This window comes from Astatotilapia calliptera, chromosome 7 (assembly GCF_964374335.1).
Source record: "Astatotilapia calliptera chromosome 7, fAstCal68.1, whole genome shotgun sequence".
Lineage (NCBI taxonomy): Eukaryota > Metazoa > Chordata > Actinopteri > Cichliformes > Cichlidae > Astatotilapia > Astatotilapia calliptera.
Genome location: NC_137428.1, coordinates 62,231,885 through 62,251,200, shown reverse-complemented (window position 1 = coordinate 62,251,200; position 19,316 = coordinate 62,231,885). Strand labels below are relative to the sequence as shown.

The 19,316-nt window shown below is 41.3% G+C and overlaps 1 protein-coding gene across 1 annotated transcript in view; it reads right to left on the bottom strand.

Moving 5' to 3' along the window:
• Positions 1 to 19,316, bottom strand: part of itpr2 (inositol 1,4,5-trisphosphate receptor, type 2) — a 63,958-nt gene that overhangs the window by 29,923 nt on the left and 14,719 nt on the right. Inside the window, exons 16-37 of the mRNA XM_026176344.2 lie at positions 18,772 to 18,944; positions 18,427 to 18,546; positions 18,009 to 18,194; positions 17,674 to 17,925; positions 17,444 to 17,591; positions 17,187 to 17,337; positions 16,147 to 16,334; positions 15,925 to 16,048; positions 15,751 to 15,808; positions 15,413 to 15,590; positions 14,971 to 15,138; positions 14,450 to 14,536; positions 14,230 to 14,355; positions 13,984 to 14,106; positions 13,625 to 13,825; positions 13,020 to 13,271; positions 12,729 to 12,854; positions 12,486 to 12,614; positions 12,131 to 12,251; positions 11,333 to 11,514; positions 10,881 to 11,023; positions 10,250 to 10,358 (exon numbers count right to left, since the gene is read on the bottom strand). Coding sequence (XP_026032129.1) covers positions 10,250 to 10,358; positions 10,881 to 11,023; positions 11,333 to 11,514; positions 12,131 to 12,251; positions 12,486 to 12,614; positions 12,729 to 12,854; positions 13,020 to 13,271; positions 13,625 to 13,825; positions 13,984 to 14,106; positions 14,230 to 14,355; positions 14,450 to 14,536; positions 14,971 to 15,138; positions 15,413 to 15,590; positions 15,751 to 15,808; positions 15,925 to 16,048; positions 16,147 to 16,334; positions 17,187 to 17,337; positions 17,444 to 17,591; positions 17,674 to 17,925; positions 18,009 to 18,194; positions 18,427 to 18,546; positions 18,772 to 18,944 — 3,345 coding nt within the window. The remainder of the gene's footprint in view (positions 1 to 10,249; positions 10,359 to 10,880; positions 11,024 to 11,332; positions 11,515 to 12,130; positions 12,252 to 12,485; positions 12,615 to 12,728; positions 12,855 to 13,019; positions 13,272 to 13,624; positions 13,826 to 13,983; positions 14,107 to 14,229; positions 14,356 to 14,449; positions 14,537 to 14,970; positions 15,139 to 15,412; positions 15,591 to 15,750; positions 15,809 to 15,924; positions 16,049 to 16,146; positions 16,335 to 17,186; positions 17,338 to 17,443; positions 17,592 to 17,673; positions 17,926 to 18,008; positions 18,195 to 18,426; positions 18,547 to 18,771; positions 18,945 to 19,316) is intronic.

Genomic DNA, 19,316 nt, shown 5'->3' with positions numbered 1-19,316 from the left:
ATAAGCATGCAAGTGAAGACAAGTGGAAAAAGGTTATACAGAATGTGGTCATTTGCGTGCAAGGATTACTGATGCATATGTATAAAGTAATGCATTGCACAACACCAGCTTGCCTCTAGCAGCTCATTTATTTAATAACTGCATTTATTTTCTTTCGAATAAACATCTCTCTGTGTCTGCGACATTTGACGCAGATGAGCAGAAATGAGATTAAAAGATTCACGGCGACAATCGCCCTTCAGTGGTTGTGTAATCAAAGTGTGTGATTGGCAGGTGGATGACTTGCATTGTACATTTCACCACCTATTTTTAAAGAACAACAGGGAGAGCGATGGATGGATGAAAAGAAGGAAATATAAAGGGAAGATAAAGTATGTATGAACACTACATGTGGTCAGCACCTGTTTCTATGGTAATCCAACAACGCATCAAGGCCTTGTTTCATGACACCTTACCACTGGTATTGATCAAAAGACTTCAAGAAGAGCTGGGTAAGGGGTGGAGTTAAAATTAATGGGCTGTAAGCAGCCATGTATGGTTTCCATGGAAACGTGTTAGCAGGCTAGCAGAAAGGCAGGTGCCTGTCAAAATAACAACTGAATACACTTGATGTGTTACACTCTGCTTGTGCCAGGTTAGACCCCCCTTTTGCCATCAGAACTCCTAATTTTTCATGCTATAGATTCAGCAGGGTGCTGGAAACATTGTCATCATGATGCAACTCTCCTGTTCCTCCTAGTCCCAAAGGTGCTCCATGTGATTGAGATCCGGTGACTTTGGAGGCTATTTGTGTACAGTGAACTAATTGTCATGTTCAAGAAACCAGTCTGAGATGATCCGAGCTCTGTGGCATGCCACATTATTCTGCTGTGAGAAGCCATCCGAAGATTGGTGCACTGTGGTCATTAAGGGATAGACATGGCTAGAAATAGTACTTGGGTAGGCTGTGGTGTTAAACAAATTGTTCCTAGAGCCTAGAGTGTGCAAAGAAAATATCCTATACTACTAGACCACCACCACAAGCCTTAACTGCTGATACGAGGCAAGATGGACCCATGCTTTCATGTTGTTTATGCCAAGCATACAATGTTTAGCCAATCTTCTATCGTCAGATTTTAGTTAACCTGTGCAAATTGTAGCCTCAGTTTCCTGTTTTTAGCTGACAGGAGTGGCACCCAGTGTGGTCTTCTGTGGCTGTAGCCCAACTGCTTCGATGTGCTTGATGTGTTTTGCGTTGTGTATAGGTTGGTTGTAGGGACACAATTTTGGCTTCCCACATTTAAACACAGACAGTCTTGAAAATGTGTTATTTAAATCGAACGCAAAGCAAAAACAAAATGAGGCACTCCCCCACCTGACTAAATCAGCGCTGAACCACATCCAATCACAACTGTTCACTGCATTACGAAGCCTGAAGCTTCCTGGACTAGTCTAGACCGATAACACAATGTAAAAAGACAGATATATTAAAAAAATCGAATGACTGACACAGTAGAAGGTGAAGAGCTTAGCAAAGCGGATTTAGGGTTAGTGACATTGACCAAGAAGAGATTATATACAAAGAGTGTTGTAGAGTTGTTTCTGTGCCACAAAGCAACACAACTAACATAACCAGCGGCCTGAAAACTTACCACCAAATAATTAGTATAATTAATGCATGAAGGACAAGAGAAGCAATGCAATGGTTGCTAACCTGAATTGCTCAACATCAACACAGACATTCATAAAAGTGAGGCTGTATGGCACACCACTTTGCTAACAAAGATGTACTGAAATCACTAACACAAAGCGTTCACTAAACATTTTTACTATTGAAAGCTTCAGGAATGCATTTGGGGGGTTTTCAAGATGGAAAAACTTGCAAAATGTTGCAGGAGAAAAAGAGATAGATCTCACAACAGTAAATTACTATGCTACATCACTCATGCAGGTCCAACAAATTTAGTTTTCTTCCAAGCGATGCACCGAATTTACGCAAACGAGGATACATTTTCTTTTGATGCAAAGATTTGTAAATGAACAGGAATGTAGCGCAACTTGGATGCAAAAACAGTGTTATGTTTAAGTGAAAGAGAAATTTTTTTTTTGCTCTGTCAGTTTTTTGTCAGTTAATTTTGACAATAATCGCACAGCCCTACTTGATTGTAATGAATCAGTATTTGTTGCCTTCCTATCAACTTGAAGCAGTCTGACCATTCTCCTCTGAGCTCTGGCATCAGCAGAACAGTCTCTGTAATCGCTCTGGGTGGTTGTGCAGAAAAAGTCACCTATATCGCCATTTCTCTCCATTCTGATGCTCCGTTTATAATAATAATGATAATACATTTTATTTATAGGCGCCTGTTGAGGATCCTCAAGGTCACCTTACATTAGTACAACAAAATAAAAACATAAGATAAAGTATGTAAGTATAAAAGCTAAGTAAGATAAAAATAGACTAAGACGGAGTCATGGTGAAGAATATGCAATTCTGAATGGATGGGTTTTAAGACACAATTTAAAAGTAGAGAGAGAGTTTGTAGTCCAGAGATCCAGTGGAAGTGCAAAGACTTCCAAAGACTCAGAAGGAAAGTCAGAAGGACGTAAGATTGAACATCGGGCAGGTTGCCATCAGGTCGCTGCCACATGACTGGCTGATGAGATATTTGCATTACCAAGCAGCTGAACAGGTGTACCTAATAGTTTTGAATATATGTGATCATTTTTAGGCTGTAATTATGCAACCTTTAGGCTATAAAATAACTAAAAGCTGAAATTGTTCATTAGGTGTTAACATTAATTAATTCAAAGTTTAAGTAAAAGTTCTGACTCCTGCTTCAATAATGTGAATATTTGGTGCGTGCTCTGAACGATTAGTAACAACCAATTTCTTTCTTTAACTGTCCTTTTAGTTTACTTATATTGTAAATCTTGTTTTATATTTGGTACTTTTAATTCTTTTTATGTAGCTTTTATGTTGAATCATCTATGAAGCACTTTGAACTGCGTCAACCTTCATGAAAGGTCCTATACAAAGAAGGATTGATTTATTCACTGACTGGCATTGTTGGTTAGACAAGTCACCTCACCTCACCTGACCTACAACCCTATAGACATTTAATGGAAATTTTTCCCATTCCATTTATCCTAATACTTGCATGAAAATAAATGCATTTCCTTTATTATACATTTCAGAATTTTGCAGTTTGTGACTGACGCACCAGCAGTTCAGCAATTGTCTGGTCTCTTTGTTCCTTTGCAAGTTTCCCTGCTGTGATTGTCACACCTCCTTTAAAGCTGACACATACAGCTAATTAGTATTCAGATGTATATGACTCATTTGTGTAGCTGCCATTGTAAGTTGTAAGTAGTTGCTTCTTATAAAATTTTGGGTGCATTTGGATGTGTCAAATGTAGTGTGGTTCATCCAAAATGAAACTGAATTATCAAGCAGAAATAATGGGATTTCTTTTTTTCTTTTTTTTTAAAAAAAAGCTCCAAACTGCAACCTTAAAAAAGAAAAGGTCTAATTATACAATATCAAGGCATCAGGCAAACGAGGTACCTCTATGTCTCATCACAGAGGCTGGCCAGATACAGTTCAGCTAAGCATCCTCAAACTAAGTGTACCGAAGAGCAAAGATGTGGATGAGCACGTGTAGCTGATGCTCCCTGTGTCAGTAAACACTCTATCTCATCTGCAGTCAGCAGAGACACTTGTCTGCCTGCACTGTCTGGCTGAGATGTCTCACAGAAACACAGACACACACCCACATAGACACACACACGCACGTACACACACACGTGCACGCACACACTTCTTGAACTGAAGGTGAGGATCCATTGAGTCAGTGTCTCTCATTTCCACACACCACTACACAGACACAATCCCAGTGCATCTCCAACCTCAGCACTACACTCTATAAGGCAATGCATCCCACTGCATGCTCCCTTGCAAACTAAACATGTTTGACTTTCCCCTTTTCCCTCTTGTAGGGAGAAGTTGAAAGGTGGGGGTGGTGACAGGTTTTTGGGGGGATTTTTTTGTCTCCCTTCTGGGTGATGCAGTGTGCTGGCACACACTGCAGCCAGCACACTGCTAGGTCTGCAGAGAGAAAGGAGAGGATAGAGGAAGCAGGATGGCAGTAGAGAAGAGTCAGCCCTGCCTGACTCATCTGCTTGTTGCTGCATTGACAAGAAAAACTCTAGTCAGGTGATGTAAGAGCCGAGAGAGAGAGAGAGAGGGGGGGGGAGCAAGAGAGAGAGCGAGAGAGAGAGAGAGAGAGAGAGAGAGAGAGAGAGAACTGACAAAAGTAAGAGGAGGGTGGCAGGAGGAGGAGGAGAGGAACAAACAAAACCTAGCAATGAGCAGACAGTCGTGGTGTTTTAAAATGTGCACCGGCACGCCACACTGCGGCTCTGGTGTCCAAGCTGAGGATGAGCTGCCGATCCCCACCTCCAGCTTCACTCCCCCCCACCACCTCTCGCAGCTCTGCTGTCTACAGATTCCTGTAACTCCGGTGAGAAGCATGGATAAAAAGACACCGCCTGTTCTGTGCTTCTTTAGGTGGTCTGAAAACTCATGCAGGCATCAGAGGGCAGTAGCAGCTGTAAACCAGGACATACACTGCCTGGATGGAGAAGTTAGAGCTGCTGAGCTCTGATAAGGTCAACTGCAGCAGCGTGTCAGGCAGTGCAGGAGGACAATGTTCCCCAAACAAGGTTGAGATGAGAGGGGTGGAAGACTAACAGTCTTACTTTTTTCCTCCACAGAGGAATCCGAGTCGGTCTTTTATGAACAGAATGACTCAAGCACACAGTGGCATAGCACAGTTTCCCCACAGGCTGTGAGAGACCAACAACTTCACCATCACAAAGCTTATGTTACTTCAGTCAATACACTGATCAGTACAGTGTCAAACTGAAAATCTACCTTCTGTTATACAAAAACTCAAAGGGAAATTCGATCTTATCATGTACAGTTTAAAAGCACGCGCTGCATGCAATCTAATAAAAATTTCTGTTGTCTCTAAGGCGAGCTTGGAGCTGAAGGAGAAATGAAAAGCTTAAAGTGGGAACCTGTCATAATAAAATCCATATCAATATGTTTTATAAAGTGTTTTCTCCAAGATATTTATTCTTTTTTAAAAAGAAAATAAATTAAAATGTATTTCATTATTTCACATTTTTCTGCTATTCTACCACAAACACAACAGGAGCGCAGATGAAAAACAAAACACGAGGGAACATAGGGTGGTGTGCAACTGCCACCCATAACTGAGATCACTGGGTTCATCATTCTTTGGTGAAATTGTGGCTGGATGAGCTCAGGATTACCTAAAACTCTTGCCATTAGTCAAGTCCATTAGGGTGAACCATGTCTGCATATTTGCATTTCATCCCATCTCTTTTACCTGCTGCTGAATATGACATGTTCAGAAGTAGCTGTGGAGCGCTGCGTGCAAGGCCAAGAGGTTACAAATGGTATCTGGAATCCTGGAAGACACACGCGCATCAAGTGGTGCCATTTATGATTTCAAGCTGCAGTTCCACAGCGCATGAAATGCTTTTACCCAACAAACAAGCACATCAGCAAAACAAATTAAGCCCACATGTGAGAGCAATTGGTGAGAACGAGTCAGGGAAATACAAGCATAAACAAGTAAACAAGCATTCAGTAACAGGTCTGCTTTAGGGAAGGCCTGACTTTTAACCAGCGGGTTTACGGTGGAAGTGTTATGTGTTATTCACTAATATCATTATGTACTGATTGAGTTTATTAAGGAGACTATGATGCTGAAGATAAGCTGACTGGCAAACAAGGCTCATCTGTTTTGCCTGCCTCACTGGAACTCGGGCAATTTAGTTGACATAAAAAGGCAAGCATGGGGAAAACATAATAATTTTTGAGAGCTTATGTTTCAGCCATGAGGCTTCTGAAAAATTACATCAGCATAAAAATAAGATTACATTTGGCAGAATCACTCATGGTTCTCAGAGAGCATGGGGCCATCTGATTTTTGTGATCCACGGACTTTGAGTCTATCAATTGCAGCGGATCAAACTTTTCCCTTATTCTAAGCTGCTGGTTACTGATGACACACCCTCGAGACGCTGACGTTTATTTTTGAGAGACAGAGTAAGGAATATTGCATTTATTCCAATCAAATACGGTTCAGGTGCTCAGATCCTTCTAAGGATAAATGGTTAATAAAGCATTTTTTTGTCCACCCTGTAATAAAAGGCTTTAACAGAGGTGTGAGCACATGTGAGATACCATGACATAAGAAATGAATCAAAAACTGAAGCAGATACTGAACGCTAACTGAAACACACAGTGTTCTTCACCAGACTCTTGTTTGTCTTGAGTATTATATCATCACTGGATGGTTTGTGTCGTGTTGTCCACCAGCTATGAGCAATAAACGCAAACACAATTTCAAATTCATGTCATTCCGGCTCTTTTCTTGTCATGTGCCTCTCAGACTACAAGTGACCTAACAACACACTATGAACTTGTGAAACTCTGTTTACACTGAAAACCACTGAGATTCATAGAAACACTTAGATACCATACGTAGGTAACTCAAAACCTCAAAATTCCTGCATGCTAAAAATAAAGACAATCTCTTTTTAGAAAATCTCAAAGGTAAATAATCTCATTGCACACATAATACATTTGTTATGTTGCTCGTGTCAAGGTAAATCAGTGATTTAAAAGTAATTTTTCAGCCAGAACTAAACAAGAAAGGAGTCCGACAAATGAACGTGATGGTCTAGTTTCAAGCATCTTCAACTTGCAGATTTTATAAAGCTACACAGGGTTAAAAATAATTATCCACCCAAGTTCAAGGTTTTATAAGAACAACTGGAGCAACTGAAATATTTTTGCTCAACCCACAGGAAGATTATTTCTAAGTTCAAATAAGTATAATTCAGTGTTTTAGATTCTAGAAGGATATCTTCTTGCAGTACAAGTGAAACTTTCTCTCTGTCTCTCTCTGCTTGGAACTAAAAGAGTTCAGCAGGCATCGTGCTCCAGTTCTGGAGGCATCTCTACATGGTGTACACAGACCTCCAGCGCCCAGTCACGGCCAGACTAGACAAAACAACGTGTTCTAATCCCTCATCGCCATGGAAACCAAAGCATAATGCTCCCCTAACAGACACCTGGCTGATGGATCGAGGGAAGCAAGGGCAAGAGGAACTGAGTAGAACCTCCTCAGCACAAGTTCACGCAGCAAAATAAACACTTTTTTTGTATTAGATAAGTTAAACTTCACAAATCAAAACTATTTTGGTTAGACCTCTGCAATCTCCAACTTTCTGACTCAACTCAGCATGCTGTCTCAGCCAGAGTCCAGCCAAAGGTCAACCTTTACAATGTACGCATGAGCTCACGCAGCTCTCTGCCTGCCTGACCCTCTCCACCTAGAAAACCTAAAGGCATGGTCCATCATGATTCCCATCAGACAGACAAACAAGGAAAGGCCTGCAGTATGAGCTCACGCAGGGCAAGCCAGCATGACACTGCATGCCTGGGAGTGTGTGTGAGTCTGAGTCCTTGCATCTACGTGTGCGTTTGTGTGTGATGTGCTTAGCATCGAGAGGGTGGTAATCTGTAAATCTGCTTTGCCTTGGGCAGGTGGTGTGAAACTTGGCAAGCAAGACAGAATGAGAGACAGACAGACATCGTGTGAATGACAGATGAGTGTGATAGAGAGAGGAAAAAGAAACCACGTGAGAGTGGTTTAGATTATATAATTAGCTGGTTTTTTATTCCTATGTCACTTGTTTACATACTTATGCATACGTCTATATCAATTTAAAAAATATCTTAAATACAGGCTAGTAAAAGTTTAATCACAGGCTGCTAACATTTGTAACTGCAAGGATTTAAAAAAATATCTTATTGCTAACAAATCCCTGAAACCAGCAACCAGCTGATCCTATTATGAAGTATTCTCTGTGTAGCCGAAGGCGTTTACATCCTTCTCTTTCAACAGCCTCCCATTGTTGGCGAAAAAAAACTATTAAAAAACACATGAGCGTTTCCTTGCGTTGTAAATACTGGCTGGCATCAAATGTGTGCCATTAAAATCTACAGTGCTCAGCAGTTTTGGAGAATTGCTTCACTTCATTAAAGGAAAGAAAAGCGCAGATCATTAGGTTTTCTATTTATTTATTTGTTTATTTTTATAAGTAGTCCTGACTGATATCCACCTTAGAAAAGGAAATAAAGCTAAATAAATCACTAAACTTTTTACCCTGAACAATACAACACAGACTTCCTGAGGGCAAGTGAGAGCACAAACATTTAAAGTGGCCTTTTACTGACAGCCAAAACAAGTGACATGCAGCAGCCAGAGCCAACACATCTCTGTGCAGTTACTGCAGATCTTGCCCTCTCTGATCAAGGCAAACACCTGAGCAGGGCCTGGGTGGGAGCAGGTGTGAGCGAGACAAAAAAAATAAAATTATAATACTCAGGCGGGCAGACAGACTGCCACAGACTAAGATAAAGCGTAGAGGGAGCAAAGGAGGAAGACAGAGGCAGCAAGCGGACAGGAGAGTGAGAGTAAGCAGGGAGGGAGGGAGAACGTGGTGGTACACGTGACGCTGGCTCAGCCACTGCAGGCTGTTACGTAAGCGCACCCCCTGCCCTGTCTCCTCATGGACTGAGCAGACTCTGCTTCTCTCCAATCCCTATCCCTGCAGCCGCTGCCCACTTTTTTTTCTCTTTCACTCACATGGCTCCTCACATGGCTGCTTCCCTCGCTCCCTCAATGACTCTCCCTCCATCTCTTTCACTCACTCTCCTCCACCCACTCATTGCACCCCAGGGGAGCCACCAACCTCTACTGCCTTTGCTGTCACTCTGTCTCTCTCCTTCTGTTTTTGTCTGTCTGCTTGCCTGCCTGCCTCCCTCTCTCTCTCATTATTTCCATCAATCGTTTTTCTCTCTCTCTCGTGCAGTAAGGCTGCAGCTCCACACTCAGGGCTACGCGGATATGACAAAGAGAGGCCGCAAATACATGCTCGAGCACACTCATGCACACCTACACAAACTGACATTTCACATATCGTTACCGCACTGTCTGGCTTCTCCAAGCCGCTTTTAAAAAAAAGTGACTGTTTTTCCACTTTGAATTCCTCTTATCTTGTTCCACACAACTGTTGAATCATTTGCCTTTCAAATAAAAAAAATAAAAAAAGCGCTCCAAAAAAACAAAAACAAAAAAAACCCCACATAGCTTGGCTGACTGACACACAATACAAACACAAAAAGGAAAAGCAAAACTCTGACTCCTCAAGCAGCTGGAAGTCAAACAAGTTGCCGTGTACTATATTGAGCAACGTAGTCCTGACAGTATTAGTAATACCATTATACTGAAATAGAAGGTAAAAGAACATACATTTGTTCTGCTTTAATAAGCTGTGCCTTAAGTGGACTAATAATAATCACATGCATGCATGAAACATGCAAACGTGCTTTCCTACCACTTTTCTTTAAAACAAGACAAATGGAGCTGCAAACTGAGCAAAGCAGTGGACGATTAAAACAGGCCATGTCATGTTTTTGTGCGAACTGATAAAAGGTCTTTTACAGGAACGGTGCATCCTGTGTGAACTTCAGACTGGCACCTTCTCTCGCCACACAGCTGGAGCAAGAAGTAATTACAGGCTTGATGTTTTTGTACTTTGGCCCTCACCTTCCACCCCTGTCAATGTGAACAAACATGCGCGCTCTCGCACACGTAGCCACCTCTTTGAGTCTCCTCTACACAAATTTGCGTGTCATCCTACCAACTCTAGTCATTCGCTTCCCGGGCCTCTGGCTGAGAGGGAGGTGCAGCAGGACAGGGGCTCCTGTACCCCCAACTCGCTGCAGTATTGATTTGTTTGTTCAGTGCGTTCCCCCACCACCACCTCCTCCTCCTCCTTCCTTTACTTCCTCCTTCCTTTTCTCCCTCTCAGTGTGAGTGTGTCCTCAAGTGCCTCCCTGCCTTATGTAACACAGAAAGGCCCACAGCATACTGATGAAGGGGAGTCTGGGCTCTGGGCTGACAGACCTGAGAGAAAACAAGCACTACGCTGCACTGCTATAGGAGCACAGCATTGCCAACACATGAAGTTGAGGATAAATCCAAAGCAAACTTTTGGATGTTCTCACTCACGTAATGTAACTTGTATGCAAAGGTGAATGTGACATCCTAAAACCATTCACTTGGTGAACTTGTTAAAGTCACCTAAAGTGTCATGTACTCACAGATTGCTCAAAGCTTTCCTTCTTTTCCAGCATCTCTCTGAGCGTCTTCAGGATCTTCAGACACAATTTATCCTCTTTGTCCATCAGCTTCTTGGTGTGTTTGATTAGTCTGGAAGAGCGATAAGAGTTGCTGCGTCATTTTGGTTTCTGGTTAATGCACTCGCTTGCTCACAAAACAAGGCCACGCTTTAATGATCACCGCAGGTGAAATCTCCCTCTCTCTGTTCCCAGAGGGTGTCATAGAGAAGAAATAGTGAGAGCACCCTCAGAGGTTTGATGATGTGTCTGAGTATTTTTTACAAAATGTATTTGTCAATTCATGCAGGCCACTGCCACAAATACTGACTTTTTTGCTACCATGCTCTCATTCACTTCATTTAAAGCTGAATGTGGCTCTATGCAATGACGTTCATTTATCATTTAAAGTGTGTTTTGCAAGTTTATTCTTTTTTTACTTTTCCAGCATCTACACAGCTGATAAAAAGGTGAAAAAAACATTGTCAAAAACTGCAAATAACTCCAAATACTAACTTAGTCATGCTGCTAGTTTTCCCAATGGTCAGACAAACACTTTAAAATGTGGCCTGCAGGCTGTCTTTGTTCTAAGGACAGTTTATAGAGAGCTGCTTACTTGGACATAAAAGCTCCACCCTCACAGCGTAAACGAGCAGGCTCTGGAAACAGCAGTTCTGGGCTGTGCAGAACATCCACCAGCACAGAAAACTCTGCCTGAACCTTTGGACTGAACTGCTCCTCCAGATGGGACACAACCCCCTGCACAACACAACAGATGCATTAAAAATGCTGCAGCAGAGACTGTAGTGCTGATGAGCATGCATGTTCATACATTACGTAATTTCAAGGGATGGCAATGTCAGTTTGTCAGGCCACTACTGTGACTATTGAAACTTTCTATATACCCAGAGGATAAATTCTAACAGCTTAGCACAGTCGTTAGATCAAAATGTTCATTTGCCTAATATTCCTTCTTGAGCATGTTGCACATTATCATAGACTCAAAGCACTGCAGTGTCAGAGCTGCTAGCATAGATGTAGACTCCCAGTGTTAGAATAAAGGTTCACCTGCAGCTTCTCTATGATGTTCTTATAGTCAGGCCCACCCAGTGGCTCCTTGCGAGGTCGTGTACGAGCAGAGATCCTCCAATCTTTAGCTGCCCGCTGCACCATATTACTATGGAACTTGAGAGACAAAGTGTTGACCTGGCTGTCCAGATCAACAGGGATGGCTATGGACCGTGCCTTAGCTGAAGGAAGAACACGTAGAACATGTAGGAGATGTCATTGTGAGCTTAACTTTACAGTCATGCGAAAAGGGAGGCTTTCACAGGACTCTATGCAGCCCTATGGAAAACTAAGCACACACCAAGTACTGCTTGCAAACGTCAATGGAGTGAAGCAACACTGTAAAAAAAAAAAAAAAAAAAAAAGAACGGGGCAAAATTCTTCCACAATGATGTCAGAGATTGTTAAAGTCATACAGAAACTAGTTACTTCAAGGTATAGCTGCTAAAAGCGGTTCCTCAAGCTACTGAGTCACAGGGTGTACTTAGTTTTTATAGGACTGCGTGGAGGTGTTGTGAAAGATCTCTTTTTCAAATGTGTTTCAACCTCAAATGCAACCAAAGCCTAACTTTGGCTGATCCAGCAAAGGACAATGGAACTGTGCTGCACACGATTATGTCATATAATAAGTAAAATAAAGGACAATTGAAAAGCAACATTACAGCAATAAATATTGGTAAAAATTCAGATCAGCATATGCACTGTAAGATATGGATTAAAACTTTTTAAATATACAGTGAATGTGAAGTAATGAAACCATCTCCTATCGAGGCTGAAGAGCAAAGTTGCATCACTCACCCACATCGGACAGTGTTTTGATACAACTCTCAATATTAGCCTTCTGAGCTGAGCTGAGCCATGTGCAGTTGTAAATCCGGAAGGCTGACTGGAGGAGCTTGATGAAGATAGACTGGTTTGTCTACATGTTAAATAAAAGAAGAAGAAGAACTAGCAGGATGCTTTAACTTAAAAAGGCATAACCACAGAGAAATACAGAGGAACAATCAGATGGCATGACTTGAAAATTGAATGTCTCTGAGGTCATTACTGCATTACTGCTAAAAAAAAACAAACTCAATCTTTATTAAATATGTTCACCATAAAGTTATCCAAATCCATGACATTTGCATGCTTGTCAGGGGTGAAGAGATACCTGTAGGTTAGAGTGATTAACAGAGAACTGAGAGCTGAAGAAACCCTTGACAATGGCCATCACCGTCTCCGTCACATACTTCTCCAGGGCTAGATCTGCATGGCTACGCTCCGTTGTAGTGTTGCACACCTAAATTACAAAAATCATGAAGAGGAATATGTCTATTATCATTTCTTATGCAATAGTCTTGACACATACACAGGCTCATAAGGAAAGAAAAAGAGGTGAATGAACCTGACTTACACTGGCCATGTCCACCAGGAAATTATCAAAGAGCTTCCAGATATGGGAGGAGGTGTAGATCTCCTTCATTTCGACCTCTGTGTCCACATAGCAGTGATTCACAAAGTTCACATAAGCAGTTTTGACCTTAGGGCGAGAAATTAGAAAAAGCAATGTCCAATTAGTTTTTGAAGGCACACAGCACTGAAACATAACCAAAAATGTCTTTACAGAAGGATGGCGATATTATTTATCTTTACCCTACACCTCAATGTGTATTCTTATTGTGTCGTAAAACTATCTGGTCACTACCTCTGGTATGCAATTCACATCAGTGACAACTTTAACAATGTCATCCAGCGGCAGCAGGGAATTGCATTTCAGCTCAGTGTAGACGTTCTTTCCCTCGGTACAGGCAGCCAGCAGCTCCACGAGTGTGTTATGATACGCCAGAGCTCCATACTCATCGGCCCGCTCCCGCTCAGAACCCATCATTTGCAACAACACCTGGAAAGACGAGCGGTCGTTGTAGAACACCAGCACGTCCTCACCAGCGTTCACCAGCTGGAAACGCAAACAGAGAACCCAAGAAGAAGAAAGGTTTAAGGAAGAGTCTCGCACACCGGCATTCATTTAAAAGTAAGCATCAAAAAAAGCCTTTCAATTTATAATTGATTCTTTGTGTAGTGCGCAAGTATTCTCATCTTCTCAAGTTCAGTGAAAACCAAACATGAAATGTTATGATTAGTAATAACAATCTGTCACATGTTAAATTTAAATAACCAGTTAGATGAGTGGCTGCAGTTATTAAGAAAAATACATGATAACTGATTTGGAGAACTTCCACATGAGTGTTTCCTGTTCATAAGATTATTTTTTCCCATTTTTCACACAAAAAACAAACAATAAAAACAAACCTCTGTCATGACTTTGTCCTGACATTTCTTTACATATTTTGTATCAGCCTTCACAATGGTTTGCAAAAACTTGAGGTACTGAACATGTCTTCCGTGCGTTTCGATGCAGTGGACAAAATGATGGACCACCCGCTCACTGATCTCATTGCACAGCTGGTAGTTGTTCATAAAGATGTGGCGCATCGTCTCAGCTTCCAGCAGCTGGAGAAAAGCAGAAGTTGTGAAGATGATAACGTTCACTTAAACGGCACACTGAATCATTCATCAAAAGAAACCATACGGCTGTCGCACTACTAGAAAGAGGGCACCCAAAGGTATGCCAGCATGAGAAAAAGTGGAGGATAGTCATGTCTACACACCCCTGGAGTGAGGAAGAGGTTCAGCTGTTTATGTAGGAGAACTTGATTCTGATGGTTTCCTTTGCAAAAGTTTTGGAGAAATGTATGTGCCAGGGTCATGATGTCATTCATCTTGTCATCACTCTGTGAGAACATGGCACCGGGGAAATAAAAGATGATTAGAGAATCAGGAAGACATCCAGTAACTATGTTGCACACAGAGTGAAGCAGAAAATCATTGAACTGGCTGTTGTGTACACGGCTTACCTTCTCATAAGGGATCTGCAGCAGGTCCAGCACCACTGTATGAGCTCCCATGTTCTTCAGCAGCCTCTGCTGCTGCACGCGACTCTTCTTGTTGCCGTAACACAGCTTACTGAGCCGCAGCAGGATCTATAGATGAGACCCACAAATTTTTTTCTCAGATGCACAAGAGCCCAACAGACATTTTACAGGAACACACTTGAGATAAGGATGTGCAGCGCACCTCTTTTACTATTTTATAGTTGTTTGCCTTGTTACCGTCAATCTGAGGTTTACTTTCCCCATCCTGCACTGGGCTCAGAACAGCCTCCTGAGAGAGACATGAGACATGTGAAAACAGTTGTGCTCAATGTCCACTTTAAAACAGGTCTGTTTTTAATATGAAACAATCTTATCCCATCTCAGTGAGTTATTAAAGTGTGTTCAAAGACTTCCAGCACTCACGGAGATGCTCTAAAAATAACAGTAAAAATAAAAATTTGTCACACACAAGTGCCTAAATGCAGTTCCCTGTGAAGTCAGACATTTTTTACTAATTAAGCTAACAGAACAGTTGGACTTTTTCATTAGCTGTGAAGAAAAAACAACAATCATCGAAACCATTTACAGTGCAGAAGAATTACTGATGGCCCATTTAACACAAACAGTAATTTCTGAGAGAGCTGAAAATGTCATATCCAATTCTAAAACGTTACTTTTAGATGTTGCTTCTAGATGCTTTACTTTTAAATACGAGCACAGCACCTCAGTGTTTGGCTCTTTGGCCATCTTGGCAGCAAGTTCTTCACCGGTGTAGACTACACTCTTCTCCACCCACAGCTCTGACTTCTCAACGGTCAGACGCAGCTGGTCCAGATCCGACTTGATCTGCTTGTAGTTCTCTACATCCTGCTCTGACACGAGCAGCTGCACCTAAGACACACATGCGCACAATGAAGAGTCAGTCAGGGATATTCCTAAAATATGTATAACCAAAAGAAATTTCTATCTTCTAATAAGTCTCTGTGTACCACTTTGGAGTCAAACTGGCTCTGAGGCAGTTTTTTTTTCATCTGAGGAATCTCTTAGTGATGCATTTTAGAGCTGTTGGCTCTTTAGAGAACACTCCTCCTCCAAACTGATTACATCAACCAGTACTGAAAAAAATAATCGCTTAACTCAGAAAGTGCAACTGCTTTGTTGTTACCTGTTTGAAGGCCTCCAGCACCTCAGATCTCTGACTGAAGTGTTTAAAGAGGAGCTGCAGAGACCCAGATACCAGTGGGGGGTAATCTTGCATGATGAGATAGATCAGAACCTTCAAAAATGTCCGGCCATCCTCACCGTCCAGCTCCACCGCGCTCCACTCAGAGCTGAAGTCAGAGCTGTGCATATTTAAATTTTAATTTGCTTTATCTGAATGTTTGAAAGCATATTAAAAAACACTGGCATACATTTCCTGTCTGTCTCTACTGTCAATCTAATAAAGGCATAAATGCCCTAACAAATCATGCGGAGTCAATAAATAGGCACATGTTCACCTACCTTTCTACAAACATGCTCTCTGCTTTTTGTACAATCTCATCTATGTCAGGTTCACAAGCTGAAGACAAAAATAAAATGAAAGAAAAAGTGACGTGAGCAGACTGCAGTAATCAACACAGGATAATGTAATAAATAACTTTTCTGCATTTGCACGGTAAGAGAGGAAAGTCTCACGTGTTATTGGAGGCACATCGGCCAAAGACATCGAGCTGTCAGTTAAGGCCCTGTCCCCAAACGCTTTCTTGTAGATCGACAGTAAGTATGTGATCCTGTAATCCAACCTCACACTCAAGATGAACTGTCAGAAAAAAACAAAGTTCACAAAAAAAGTGTCAAGCACTGGAAAAAGAAAATGCAGCAGTGATGGTAAGCAGAACATATAGAAGTGCCACTGACTTGCAGGATCTCGATGATCTTTAGTTTTGTGTCCATCACCATCAAATCCTCATTTTCAGGCAGGAAGAGCACCTTCCCATAGCGTAGAGAAGGAGGAGAGTCAGGGAGGATGTGTGGCACACCTCGACTCATCACCATCTGAGTCATCATTTCACCAACACCGTGGATCGTTCGCAGGACATTGTTGCCTAAAGAAAATAAGATTTATACATGTCTCATTATGTGTTTGTGTGTGTCAAGTCAATTGAAGTTAGATTACGTTCATTAAAAGCTAGGAAAGTCAAGAGAAATAAAATGCTACACAGCTATGAAAAAGTATTTGCCTCTTCTTGATTTCTTAGTGTTTTCAGCATATTTGTCACATTTCACATCATAAAACTTTAAGCTATCCAAACCTACCTGCCCCATGTGAAAAAGTAATGAATAATAAATGAATTACTTTTTCACATATAGTCACATTAATGACAAATCATGAATCATGAATTAACTGTGATAAACCCCTTTTTTTTTTTGGCAGGTATCGCAAACACTTGATTGCAGCTCTTGTTGCAAAGAGTGGCAAAACCAGTTATTAGGCTTAGGTGGCAATTGCTTTTTCACACAGGGCAGGTGGGTTTGGATATCTTTTTCTCCACTCAGTTAATTAAAATCATAATTTAAAAACTGCATTTTCTATTTAAACTGGTTATCTTTGTTTGATTTTACAAGTTGTTTAAAATATAAGGGGTGACAGATATTCTGAAAACCTATGAAAAAAGGAAAGGGGCAAAAACTTTTTCACAGCATCGTAGATGACCCAGATGTTTCTCCAGCTGAAGAAAAGTTAATATATAGTTAGTGTTTTCATGTCATTAAACCTCAACACCATTTGTATCTACCAGTCTGTTCACCAATCTTAAAAGTTTTAATTTTTGTTTAAATTCTATCTGCATTGCATGAGCAGATCTGTCATTTCCTCTGTTCTCTGCATTTTTTAAATTTAGATTAAAAAAAAATTCAAAGACACACATACAGTAATTTAAACACATAACTGCACTAACCGCCAGCCTCTGGGCCTTTGCTGAGCTTGTTCAAGGGGCTGGCCGGGTACTGGACAAAATCCAAGATGGACAGCAGAGTGCGCGTGAGGCGCAGCAACTCACTAAAGCTATAAAAACCAAAGTAAACCAGATTTCGAGCCAGGTTCACCACCTGAAAGAGAAATCAAACATGATCCATCATTAAAACAACCCAATAAAACCAGTAAATGAAAAAAAAAAACATGCCAAAGTTATATCTGAAGTTTTGTTTATCCTACCTCCAATGTGAGTTCATTCTTAGCTTTTTCCTCAAAAGGATGAGCCTGGTTTAGCACATCCTTAAGATATTCTTCCACAAACTCCATAGTTGGAGCAAACTTCTTCTTCATTTCCTCCGTTGAGCTGTCAGTTGACTCATACTCAAACCTGTTGAAGCCATTAAAATCTACATGTAGTCACTCACAAATTGTACTTGTAAACACATATAACCCAACACGTAGATGCTCACTCATTAATGTTGATCTTGGAGGGGATCTCGGTCCAGAGGCGGGCATAGCGCACAGGAACCACGGACTCCTGTGGGTCACGATCCACATGCATATGCAACATGAGGCGGCAAAAGGAGGCTCTGAGGTTGTAGGGCAGGCAGTCGTCATACATGCACCGCAGGAGCAGATCCACAGATAGCTGACTGGAGATCTGGTTGATGGCTAGGTACTGTCGGTCCAGACACATTTTAGCAAACAGGTTTAACTGGTATCTGTGGAGTAGAAGAAGAAATTGTCAGAAAAAGGGGAAAATAGTTTCTGTGCACGCATTTGTGGAACTGAATGTTAAAGAGACCTGTAGTAGGTAATGATCTCGGCATCACACTTGTGGCTGGCCTTAGCATCCTGGGCCATGTGGCGGATGGATTTGCCATGAGGCTCCTTGTTGCTGTCGATCCAATAGAGCCAAACCTCCTCCTCCTCCCCCTCTTCTTGTATCAGAGAGGACTCCAGGTTGCTGGACTCTATGTTTGAGATTAGTCTTGGAAGGATAAAGGAGCGAGTGAGACATTAAGTAGTAGCTAGAAAAACTGCTCACTTTACACACTGATGTAGAGCTGCTGCTGCTGAAAATATACATTTCACAAGAGGTAGATGCTCTGGAGGAAACGGCAGTCTCGCACGCTGTGCAAAGGCATCACATATTGGAATTTTTTTTTTTTTTTAATGGTTCGGGACATTTTAAAATATAACAATCACCAGGTGTGACTCACTTGGTCTGGATGAGGATATCTGCATTGGAAGGATTCAGCATGAATTTACAGATAAGCTCTTGTGTGATGGGGATGGCCGTCTTGTTGGACACACAAAGATCAGACAAATAGTCCAGAAATCTGTGCAAAGCAGAGCAGACATGAAATGCCGAGGTTTGTTCAAATATATATTTACATTTAAGATTAACCAGTATATATAAAAATAGAAGAAATAAAAGATATCAAGTAAGTAAGCAGCAGCTGGAAGAAAGATTTGAACTAATTTAACACTTTTCCAGCATTTTTTTCCCTCCATGTAATTGTTCCCTGGGGTTGTCTAATATTTGGGAGGTCTGCTTGACTGACCTGGGTTCTCTGTTGCGCCTCAGCAGGTTGACAAAGGTCTCAATCTCTCTGGCTGTAATGTGTTTTTCCAGCAGCTTGCGGTTGTTGTGCACCAGTGCAGTGATCGTGTCTTCAGCCAGAATCTCATACCCGATCTGAGACTGCATGATTGTGAATTTTTTGGCTATATATTCCTGCATGAGGAAACAAACATGCGTTTATCAGCACTCGTAATGCAGAACGTGGTGAAATAAAAGTGTGTGTGTGTATATATATGTGTGTGGGTGAGACTCACCAAAGGACTTTTGTTTTATTAAAATAAATAATAATAAATAAAAAACTGGATTTGCAATAAAATTAAAGAAGGGAATGTTTTCATACATTTTGCTGTTTTGATCATCATAGCACAATTGTTGACTGAATGTTGCCATGTATTTTTTTTTTTTTTTGAGACCTACTACTTCGATTGCGACCATTAACACATCAGTTGGGGTCCCCAATAGATTTTTTCAGACCATCTGGCAGAATCTATACTGGTTTCAGTCAAAAGCCACCTCTATCCTTAG